At 41.3% G+C, this 12,422-nt stretch overlaps 1 protein-coding gene across 1 annotated transcript in view; it reads left to right on the top strand.

Annotated features, from left to right (window-relative positions):
* The window catches only part of dlg4b (discs, large homolog 4b (Drosophila)), a 133,456-nt gene that overhangs the window by 106,628 nt on the left and 14,406 nt on the right, over positions 1-12,422 (top strand). The window contains exons 12-16 of the mRNA XM_064930701.1: positions 1,660-1,823; positions 2,214-2,224; positions 3,177-3,264; positions 4,621-4,777; positions 9,409-9,511. Of these exons, the coding sequence (XP_064786773.1) occupies positions 1,660-1,823; positions 2,214-2,224; positions 3,177-3,264; positions 4,621-4,777; positions 9,409-9,511 (523 nt within the window). The remainder of the gene's footprint in view (positions 1-1,659; positions 1,824-2,213; positions 2,225-3,176; positions 3,265-4,620; positions 4,778-9,408; positions 9,512-12,422) is intronic.

The following is a 12,422-nucleotide window of genomic DNA, read 5'->3' as shown; positions in this document are numbered from 1 at the left end:
TTCTCTCCAGGAGTGGTTCTATAGCTAGAGGACTCCTGTTCTCTCCAGGAGTGGTTCTAGAGCTAGAGGACTCCTGTTGTCTCCAGGAGTGGTTCTAGAGCTAGAGGACTCCTGTTCTCTCCAGGAGTGGTTCTAGAGCTAGAGGACTCCGGTTCTCTCCAGGAGTGGTTCTATAGCTAGAGGACTCCGGTTATCTCCAGGAGTGGTTCTAGAGCTAGAGGACTCCTGTTCTCTCCAGGAGTGGTTCTAGAGCTAGAGGACTCCTGTTCTCTCCAGGAGTGGTTCTAGAGCTAGAGGACTCCTGTTCTCTCCAGGAGTGGTTCTAGAGCTAGAGGACTCCTGTTCTCTCCAGGAGTGGTTCTAGAGCTAGAGGACTCCTGTTCTCTCCAGGAGTGGTTCTAGAGCAAGAGGAGTCCTGATATCTCCTGGAGTGGTTCTAGAGCTAGAGGAGTCCTGTTCTCTCCAGGAGTGGTTCTAGAGCTAGAGGACTCCTGTTCTCTCCAGGAGTGGTTCTATAGCTAGAGGACTCCGGTTATCTCCAGGTGTGGTTCTAGAGCTAGAGGACTCCTGTTCTCTCCAGGAGTGGTTCTAGAGCTAGAGGACTCCTGTTCTCTCCAGGAGTGGTTCTAGAGCTAGAGGACTCCTGTTCTCTCCAGGAGTGGTTCTAGAGCTAGAGGACTCCTGTTCTCTCCAGGAGTGGTTCTATAGCTAGAGGACTCCGGCTATCTCCAGGAGTGGTTCTATAGCTAGAGGACTCCGGCTATCTCCAGGAGTGGTTCTATAGCTAGAGGACTCCGGATATCTCCACGATTCTCATCTCCTAGGTAATTAGTGTTAGGTCTTCAGTGTTAGGTCTGGTTTCTCAGCAGCAGCTGTAAGTGGCGGTCGTGTCAGTAGCGGTATTTTCGCACCATCTCCCAGTCCCTACATCCCTACTTTGCACCATCCCTACTGTGAAGCATGGTGGTGGCAGCATCATGCCTTGGGGATGTTTTTCAGCTGCAGGGACTGGGAGACTAGTCAGGATCAAGAGAAAGATGAACGGAGCAAAGTACAGAGAGATCATTGATGAAAACCTGCTCCAGAGCGCTCAGGAACTCAGACTGGGACGAAGTTTCATCTTCCGACAGGACAACGACCCTAAACACACAGCCAAGACAGTGCAGAAGTGGCTTCGGGACAAATCTCTGAATGCCCTTGAGTGGCCCAGCCAGAGCCCGGACTTGAACCTGATCGAACATCTCTGGAGAGACTTGAAAATAGCTGTGCAGCGATGCTCCCCATCCAACCTGACAGAGCTTGAAGGGATCTGCCAAGAAGAATGGGAGAAACTCCCCAAATACAGGTGTGCCATGCTTGTAGCGTCATACCCAAGAAGACGAGAGGCTGTAATCACTGCCAAAGGTGCTTCAACAATGTACTGAGTAAAGGGTCTGAATACTTATGTAAATGTGATATTGCCGTTTTTTTAATATACATTTGCAAAATAAAAAACATGTTTTTTCTTTGTCATTATGGGGTATTGTGTGTAGATTGATGACGAGGAATTATAGAACAAAATGTAGAAAAAGTCAAGGGGTCGGAATACTTTCCAAAAGCACGGTATGTCATGTAACTATGTCATGTTTGACTGTCTCTATGTCATGTCTCTGTCACCAGGTGAACCAGGTATGTTTAGAAGATGTGATGCATGAAGACGCAGTATCAGCTCTGAAGAACACAGCCGAGGTGGTCTACCTGAGAGTAGCCAAACCTTCACATCTCTACACACCTGACCAGTACAGTCCCCCTGACCTCACCTGTACGTACACATCTCTACACAGGTTTAGGGGTTAGGTGTAGGGTTAGGGTTTAGGGTTAGGGGTTAGGTGTAGGGTTAGGGTTAGGAAATTAGGGGTTAGGGTTAGGGTTTAGGGTTTAGGGTTAGGGGGGTTAGTGGTTAGGGTTTAGGGTTAGGGTTAGGGGGGTTAGGGTTAGGTGGGTTAGGGGTTAGGGTTAGGGGGTTAGGGTTAGGGGGGTTAAGAGTTAGGGGTTAGGGTTTAGGGTTTAGAGTTAGGGGGTTAGGGGTTAGGGTTAGGGGGGTTAGGGTTAGGGGGGTTAGGGGTTAGGGTTAGGGGGGTTAGGGTTAGGGGTTAGGGTTTAGGGTTAGGGAGGTTTAGGGGTTAGGGGGGTTAGAGGTTAGGGTTATGGGCGTTAGGGGTTAGGGTAGTTAGAGATATGGGTGGTTAGGGTTTATGGGTTAAGGGTTAGGGGGGTTTAGGGTTAGGGTTAGAACTCCTAGACCCACTCACATGTCAAATAAAATTGATGTGTCACATGTGCAGAATACAACAGGTGTAGACCTCACAGTGAAATGCTGACTGACCAGCCCTTAACCAACAGGTGTAGACAGTGAAATAGTTACTTACAAGCCCTTAGCTAAGAATGCAGTTTTAACTCTTATTTTTCTGAAGAAAATATATTCTAAATAAACTAAAGTAAAAACAGTAAGACAATAAAATAACAAGGCTATATAGAGTACAGAGTCAATGTGGAGGCTATATACAGGGGGTACCAGTATAGGGTTAATGTGGAGGCTATATACAGGGGGTACCGGTACAGAGTCAATGTGGAGGCTATATACAGGGGGGAACCGGTACAGAGTCAATGTGGAGGCTATATACAGGGGGTACCGGTACAGAGTCAATGTGGAGGCTATATACAGGGGGTACCGGTACAGAGTCAATGTGGAGGCTATATACAGGGGGTACCGGTACAGAGTCAATGTGGAGGCTATATACAGGGGGCACCGGTACAGAGTCAATGACTAGGGTAGCTGGAGTCTTTGACAATCTGTTGGTCCTTCCTCTGACACCGCCTGGTATAGAGGTCCTGGATGGCAGGCAGCTTCGCCCCAGTGATGTACTGGGCCGTACGTACTACTCTGTAGAACATTTTGAGGATCTGAGGACTCATGCCAAATCTTTTCAGTCTCCAGAGGGGGAATAGGTTTTGTCGTGCCCTCTTCACGACTGTCTTGGTGTGTTTGGACCATGATAGTTTGTTGGTGATGTGGACACCAAGGAACTTGAAGCTGAGCAATGTTGTACCGGGGTCTAGCTCTAGCTCATATTCAACCTCATCTCTCTCTGTCTCTCCAGCGTACATGGACCCAGACGTGGGCCCTAACTACCTAGATTACCCACAATCCTCTCTGCCGCCGCCCTCGCCACGACGCTACTCACCCATACCGCACGGCATGATGGGAGAAGACGACATCCCCAGGTCAGGACACACACAAAAACGTCAATGTAACTCAAATCATATCATGTCCGTCAAACCAGACATCAGATCATTACCTCAGGTTGGGATGTATGGAGACATGTCTGTTTAATGTCAGGTTCTATCTGTATGGAGACATATTGGGCTGAGTGACCAGGCTGAGTGTTGCAGTAGATTATATCTGTAGTAGAGAGACCAGGCTGAGTGTTACAGTAGATATGTAGTAGAGAGACCAGGCTGAGAGTTACAGTAGATCTGTAGTAGAGAGACCAGGCTGAGCATTACAGTAGATTATATCTGTAGTAGAGAGACCAGGCTGAGCGTTACAGTAGATATGTAGTAGAGAGACCAGGCTGAGTGTTGCAGTAGATCTGTAGTAGAGAGACCAGGCTGAGCGTTACAGTAGATATGTAGTAGTGAGACCAGGCTGAGTGTTGCAGTAGATCTGTAGTAGAGAGACCAGGCTGAGCGTTACAGTAGATATGTAGTAGTGAGACCAGGCTGAGCGTTACAGTAGATCTGTAGTAGAGAGACCAGGCTGAGCGTTACAGTAGATATGTAGTAGTGAGACCAGGCTGAGTGTTACAGTAGATATGTAGTAGAGAGACCAGGCTGAGCGTTACAGTAGATCTGTAGTAGAGAGACCAGGCTGAGCGTTACAGTAGATATGTAGTAGTGAGACCAGGCTGAGTGTTACAGTAGATATGTAGTAGAGAGACCAGGCTGAGAGTTACAGTAGATCTGTAGTAGAGAGACCAGGCTGAGTGTTACAGTAGATATGTAGTAGAGAGACCAGGCTGAGAGTTACAGTAGATCTGTAGTAGAGAGACCAGGCTGAGCGTTACAGTAGATATGTAGTAGAGAGACCAGGCTGAGAGTTACAGTAGATATGTAGTAGTGAGACCAGGCTGAGAGTTACAGTAGATATGTAGTAGAGAGACCAGGCTGAGTGTTACAGTAGATATGTAGTAGAGAGACCAGGCTGAGAGTTACAGTAGATATGTAGTAGTGAGACCAGGCTGAGTGTTACAGTAGATCTGTAGTAGAGAGACCAGGCTGAGTGTTACAGTAGATCTGTAGTAGAGAGACCAGGCTGAGAGTTACAGTAGATCTGTAGTAGAGAGACCAGGCTGAGTGTTACAGTAGATATGTAGTAGAGAGACCAGGCTGAGCGTTACAGTAGATATGTAGTAGAGAGACCAGGCTGAGCGTTACAGTAGATATGTAGTAGAGAGACCAGGCTGAGCGTTACAGTAGATATGTAGTAGAGAGACCAGGCTGAGTGTTACAGTAGATATGTAGTAGAGAGGGTTAGGGTGATACGATGTATTATAATGCCTGTGTGTGGCCTCCCAGTAGAGAGGCCAGGCGGGTGTGTATCCACCGAGGGTCGACTGGTCTGGGGTTTAACATCGTTGGGGGAGAAGACGGAGAGGGAATCTTTATCTCCTTCATCCTGGCTGGAGGACCGGCTGATCTCTCAGGAGAGCTACGCAAGGGAGACCAAATCATCAGCGTGAGTAGTGTTATGTAATGTTACGTAGTGTTACATAGTGTTATGTAATGTTATGTAGTGTTACGTAGTGTTATGTAATGTTATGTAGTGTTATGTAGTGTTATGTAATGTTATGTAGTGTTACGTAGTGTTATGTAATGTCATGTAGTGCTACATAGTGTTATGTAATGTCATGTAGTGTTATGTAGTGTTATGTAATGTCATGTAGTGTTACATAGTGTTATGTAATATCATGTAGTCTTACATAGTGTTATGTAATGTTATGTAGTCTTACCTTAGTGTTATGTAATGTCATGTAGTGTTATGTAGTGTTACGTAGTGTTATGTAATGGTTTGTAGTGTTATGTAGTGTTACGTAGTGTTATGTAATGTTTTGTAATGTCATGTAGTGTTACATAGTGTTATGTAATGTCATTTAATCTTACATAGTGTTATGTATTGTTATGTAGTCTTATTTAGTGTTACGTAATGTTATGTAATGTTTTGTAGTGTTATGTAGTGTTACGTAGTGTTACGTAGTGTTATGTAGTGTTATGTAATGTTTTGTAGTGTTATGTAATGTTTTGTAGTGTTACATAGTGTTATGTAATGTCATGTAGTGTTACATAGAGTTATGTAGTGTTACATAGTGTTATGTAATGTTTTGTAGTGTTACATAGTGTTATGTAATGTCATGTAGTGTTACATAGTGTTATGTAATGTTATGTAGTGTTATGTAGTGTTACGTAGTGTTACATAGTGTTATGTGATGTTATGTAGTCTTATTTAGTGTTATGTAATGTTTTGTAGTGTTATGTAATGTTATGTAATGTTATGTAATGTTTTGTAGTGTTATGTAGTGTTAAGTAGTGTTATGTAATGTTGTATAGTGTTACATAGTGTTATGTAATGTTATGTTATGTTGCGTAGTGTTACGTAATGTTATGTAGTGCTACATAGTGTTATGTAATGTTATGTAACGTTTTGTAGTGTTATGTAATGTTATGTAATGTTATGTAGTGTTACATGGTGTTATGTAATATTATGTAGTGTTACATATTGTTATGTAATGTTATGTAGTGTTACTTAGTGTTATGTAATATTATGTAGTGTTACATAGTGTTATGTAATGTTATGTAACGTTTTGTAGTGTTATGTAATGTTTTGTAGTGTTATGTAGTGTTAAGTAGTGTTATGTAATGTTGTATAATGTTACATAGTGTTATGTAATGTTATGTTATGTTACGTAGTGTTACGTAGTGTTATGTAATGTTATGTAGTGTTACATAGTGTTATGTAATGTTTTGTAACGTTTTGTAGTGTTATGTAATGTTATGTAATGTTATGTAGTGTTACATTGTGTTATGTAATATTATGTAGTGTTACATAGTGTTATGTAATGTTATGTAGTGTTACATAGTGTTATGTAATGTTTTGTAACGTTTTGTAGTGTTATGTAATGTTATGTAGTGTTACATTGTGTTATGTAGTGTTACATAGTGTTATGTAATGTTATGTAGTGTTACATTGTGTTATGTAATATTATGTAGTGTTACATAGTGTTATGTAATGTTATGTAGTGTTACATAGTGTTATGTAATGTTATGTAGTGTTACATAGTGTTATGTAATGTCATGTAGTGTTACATAGTGTTATGTAATGTTATGTAGTGTTATGTAGTGTTACATGGTGTTATGTAATGTTTTGTAGTGTTACATAGTGTTATGTATTGTTATATAATGTGACCTAGTGTTACATAATGTTATGTAATGTTTTGTAGTGTTATATAGTGTTATGTAATGTCATGTAGTGTTGCATAGTGTTATGTAGTGTTACATAGTGTTATGTAATGTTATGTAGTGTTACGTAGTGTTACTAAGTGTTATGTAATGTTTTGTAGTGTTACATAGTGTTATGTAATGTCATGTAGTGTTACATAGTGTTATGTAATGTTATGTAGTGTTACATAGTGTTACGTAGTGTTACTTAGTGTTATGTTATGTCGTCTTATTTAGTGTTATGTAATGTCATGTAATGTTTTGTAGTGTTATGTAATGTTATGTAGTGTTACGTAGTGTTATGTAATGTTGTATAGTGTTACATAGTGTTATGTAATGTTTTGTAGTCTTATGTAATGTTATGTAATGTTTTGTAGTGTTATGTAGTGTTAAATAGTGTTATGTAATGTTGTATAGTGTTACATAGTGTTATGTAATGTTATGTTACATAGTGTTACGTAGTGTTATGTAATGTTATGTAGTGTTACATATTGTTATGTAATGTTATGTAGTGTTACATAGTGTTACGTAGTGTTATGTAATGTTATGTAGTGTTACATAGTGTTATGTAATGTTATGTAACGTTTTGTAATGTTATGTAATGTTATGTAGTGTTACATGGTGTTATGTAATATTATGTAGTGTTACATGGTGTTATGTAACATTATGTAGTGTTACATAGTGTTATGTAATGTTATGTAGTGTTACATAGTGTTATGTAATGTCATGTAGTGTTACATAGTGTTATGTAATGTTATGTAATGTTATGTAGTGTTACATGGTGTTATGTAATGTTTTGTAGTGTTACATAGTGTTATGTAATGTCATGTAGTGTTACATAGTGTTATGTAATGTTATGTAGTGTTACATAGTTTTATCAAATCAAATCAAATCAAATTTATTTATATAGCCCTTCGTACATCCGCTGATATCTCAAAGTGCTGTACAGAAACCCAGCCTAAAACCCCAAACAGCAAGCAATGCAGGTGTAGAAGCACAGTGGCTAGGAAAAACTCCCTAGAAAGGCCAAAACCTAGGAAGAAACCTAGAGAGGAACCAGGCTATGTGGGGTGGCCAGTCCTTTTCTGGCTGTGCTGGGTGGAAATTATAACAGTACATGGCCAAGATGTTCAAATGTTCATAAATGACCAGCATGGTCGAATAATAATAGGGCAGAACAGTTGAAACTGGAGCAGCAGCACGGCCAGGTGGACTGGGGTCAGCAAGGAGTCATCATGTCAGGTAGTCCTGGGGCATGGTCCTAGGGCTCAGGTCCTCCGAGAGAGAGAAAGAGAGAGAGAAGGAGAGAATTAGAGAACGCACATTTAGATTCACACAGGACACAGAATTGGACATGAGAAGTACTCCAGATATAACAAACTGACCCCAGCCCCCCGACACATAAACTACTGCAGCATAAATACTGGAGGCTGAGACAGGAGGGGTCAGGCGACACTGTGGCCCCATCCGAGGACACCCCCGGACAGGGCCAAACAGGAAGGATATAACCCCACCCACTTTGCCAAAGCACAGCCCCACACCACTCGAGGGATATCTTCAACCACCAACTTACCATCCTGAGACAAGGCTGAGTATAGCGCCAACCCAGACAGGATTACCACATCAGTGAATCAACCCACTCAGGTGACGCACCCCTTCCAGGGACGGCATGAGAGAGCCCCAGTATAAGCCAGTGACTCAGCCCATGTAATAGGGTTAGAGGCAGAGAATCCCAGTGGAAAGAGGGGAACCGGCCAGGCAGAGACAACAAGGGCGGTTCGTTGCTCCAGAGCCTTTCCGTTCACCTTCCCACTCCTGGGCCAGACTACACTCAATCATATGACCCACTGAAGAGATGAGTCTTCAGTAAAGACTTAAAGGTTGAGACCGAGTTTGCTTCTCTGACATGGGTAGGCAGACCATTCCATAAAAATGGAGCTCTATTGGAGAAAGCCCTGCCTCCAGTTGTTTGCTTAGAAATTCTAGGGACAATTAGGAGGCCTGCGTCTTGTGACCGTAGCGTACGTGTAGGTATGTACGGCAGGACCAAATCAGAGAGATAGGTAGGAGCAAGCCCATGTAATGCTTTGTAGGTTAGCAGTAAAACCTTGAAATCAGCCCTTGCTTTGACAGGAAGCCAGTGTAGGGAGGCTAGCACTGGAGTAATATGATCAATTTTTGGTTCTAGTCAGGATTCTAGCAGCCGTATTTAACACTAACTGAAGTTTATTTAGTGCTTTATCCGGGTAGCCGGAAAGTAGAGCATTGCAGTAGTCTAACCTAGAATTTATGTAGTCTTATATACTGTTACATAGTGTTATGAAGTCTTATGTAATGTTATGTTGTGTTATGTAATGCTATGCAATGCTATGTAGTGTTATGTAGTGTTACATAGTATTATGTAGTCTTATGTAATGTTATGTATTCTTATTTAGTGTAATGTTACAGTACAGTGTTGTGTTATGTAATGCTATGTAGTGTTATGTAGTGTTATATAGTGTTATGTAATGTTATGTAGTGGTACATAGTGCTATGTAGTGTTACATAGTGTTATATAGTGTTATGTATTGTTATGTAGTGGTACATAGTGCTATGTAGTGTTACATTGTGTCATGTAGTGTTATGTAGTGTCACATAGTGTTATGTAGTGTCACATAGTGTTATATAGTGTTATGTAATGTTATGTAGTGGTACATAGTGCTATGTAGTGTTACATAGTGTCATGTAGTGTTATGTAGAGTCACATAGTGTTATGTAGTGTCACATAGTGTTATATAGTGTTATGTAGTGTTATGTAATGCTAGGTAGTCTTGTGTAGTGTTATGTCACATTAATTTAATATTATGTAATGTAATGGTTATAACTCCTCTGCAGGTGAACGGTGTGGATCTCAGACATGCAACTCATGAACAGGCTGCAGCAGCTCTGAAGAACGCTGGACAGACTGTTACTATCATCGCTCAGTACAGACCTGAAGGTAAGAATATCACAGACCACTACAGACCACTACAGACCTGAAGGTAAGAATATCACAGACCACTACAGACCACTACAGACCTGAAGGTAAGAATATCACAGACCACTACAGACCACTACAGACCTGAAGGTAAGAATATCACAGACCACTACAGACCTGAGGGTAAGAATATCACAGACCACTACAGACCACTACAGACCTGAGGGTAAGAATATCACAGACCACTACAGACCACTACAGACCTGAAGGTAAGAATATCACAGACCACTACAGACCACTACAGACCTGAGGGTAAGAATATCACAGACCACTACAGACCAGTACAGACCTGAGGGTAAGAATATCACAGACCACTACAGACCACTACAGACCTGAAGGTAAGAATATCACAGACCACTACAGACCACTACAGACCACTACAGACCTGAAGGTAAGAATATCACAGACCACTACAGACCTGAGGGTAAGAATATCACAGACCACTACAGACCACTACAGACCACTACAGACCTGAAGGTAAGAATATCACAGACCACTACAGACCTGAGGGTAAGAATATCACAGACCACTACAGACCACTACAGACCTGAGGGTAAGAATATCACAGACCACTACAGACCACTACAGACCTGAAGGTAAGAATATCACAGACCACTACAGACCTGAAGGTAAGAATATCACAGACCACTACAGACCACTACAGACCTGAGGGTAAGAATATCACAGACCACTACAGACCACTACAGACCTGAGGGTAAGAATATCACAGACCACTACAGACCTGTGGGTAAGAAAATCACAGACCACTACAGACCACTACAGACCTGAGGGTAAGAATATCACAGACCACTACAGACCACTACAGACCTGAAGGTAAGAAAATCACAGACCACTACAGACCACTACAGACCTGAAGGTAAGAATATCACAGACCACTACAGACCTGAGGGTAAGAATATCACAGACCACTACAGACCACTACAGACCTGAGGGTAAGAATATCACAGACCACTACAGACCACTACAGACCACTACAGACCTGAAGGTAAGAATATCACAGACCACTACAGACCTGAGGGTAAGAATATCACAGACCACTACAGACCACTACAGACCTGAAGGTAAGAATATCACAGACCACTACATACCACTACAGACCTGAAGGTAAGAATATCACAGACCACTACAGACCACTACAGACCTGAGGGTAAGAATATCACAGACCACTACAGACCACTACAGACCTGAAGGTAAGAATATCACAGACCACTACAGACCACTACAGACCTGAAGGTAAGAATATCACAGACCACTACAGACCACTACAGACCTGAGGGTAAGAATATCACAGACCACTACAGACCAGTACAGTCCAGAGAGTGAGACTACTATAGACTAATAAGGACAAACTACATACTAGGATAGACTACTACATTCTACTATAGACTATTGTAGACTACTATAGACTAATAAGGACTAACTACATACTAGGATAGACTACTACATTCTACTATAAACTACTATAGACTAATAAGACTAATTACATACTAGGATAGACTACTACAATCTACTGTAAACTACTATAGACTACTGTAGACTACTATAGACTAACTACATACTAGGATAGACTACTACATATTACTATAAACTACTATAGACTACTGTAGACTACTATAGACTAATAAGGACTAACTACATACTAGGATAGACTACTACATTCTACTATAAACTGCTATAGACTACTATAGACTAACAAGGACTAACTGCATACTAGGATAGACTAATACATTTGACAGTAAACTACTATAGACTACTGTAGGCTACTATAGACTACTGTAGAAAACTATAGAGGAACTGTAGACTACGTCAAAATACTGCAGACTACGTCAGACTACTATAGACTACTGTAGGCGGCTATAGACTACTGTAGAAAACTATAGAGGAACTGTAGACTACTTCAGACTACTATAGACAAACTGTAGACTGTCAGACTACTATAGACTACTGTAGACTACATCAGACTACTATAGACTACTGTAGACTACATCAGACTACTATAGACTACTGTAGACTACATCAGACTACTATAGACTACTGTAGACTACATCAGACTACTATAGACTACATCAGACTACTGTAGACTACTGTAGACTACATCAGACTACTGTAGACTACGTCAGACTACTACAGACTACTGTAGACTACATCAGACTACTACAGACTACATCAGACTACTGTACACTATGTCAGACTACTGTAGGCTACTATAGACTACATCAGACTACTGTACACTATGTCAGACTACTGTAGACTGCTATGTACTATATATTGACCAATATAGACAAACTGTAGACTCATTACAGACTACTATAGACTAATAACAGACTATGTAGACTACTATCGAAAACTAGACACAAACTGTCATCTATGTCAGACTACTATAGACTACCATATACTCTCTACTGACCAATATAGACAAATTGCAGACTACTATAGACAAACTTTTTTTTTTTTACCTTTATTTTACTAGGCAAGTCAGTTAAGAACAAATTCTTATTTTCAACGACGTCCTAGGAACAGTGGGTTAACGACAGTGGGTGAACGACAGTGGGTGAACGACAGATTTGTACCTTGTCAGCTCGGGGATTCGAACTTGCAACCTTTCAGTTACTAGTCCAACGCTCTAACCACTAGGCTACCCTGCCGCCCCGTACACTACGGCTACCCTGCCGCACTTTAGTCTATGTCAGACGACTGTAGACATCGTCAGACTACTGTAGACAAACTGTAGACTATGTCAGATTACCTTAGTCTAAAGTAGTCTGGCGTAGTCTATGTCAGACTACCATAGACTACGTCAGACTACTGTAGACTACTTTAGACCAGTCAGACTACAATAGACTATTGTAGA

This window comes from Oncorhynchus masou, chromosome 23 (genome assembly GCF_036934945.1).
Source record: "Oncorhynchus masou masou isolate Uvic2021 chromosome 23, UVic_Omas_1.1, whole genome shotgun sequence".
Classification (NCBI taxonomy): domain Eukaryota; kingdom Metazoa; phylum Chordata; class Actinopteri; order Salmoniformes; family Salmonidae; genus Oncorhynchus; species Oncorhynchus masou.
Note: the sequence above shows the minus strand (reverse complement) of the source record. Positions and strands in the feature narration are given on the sequence as shown.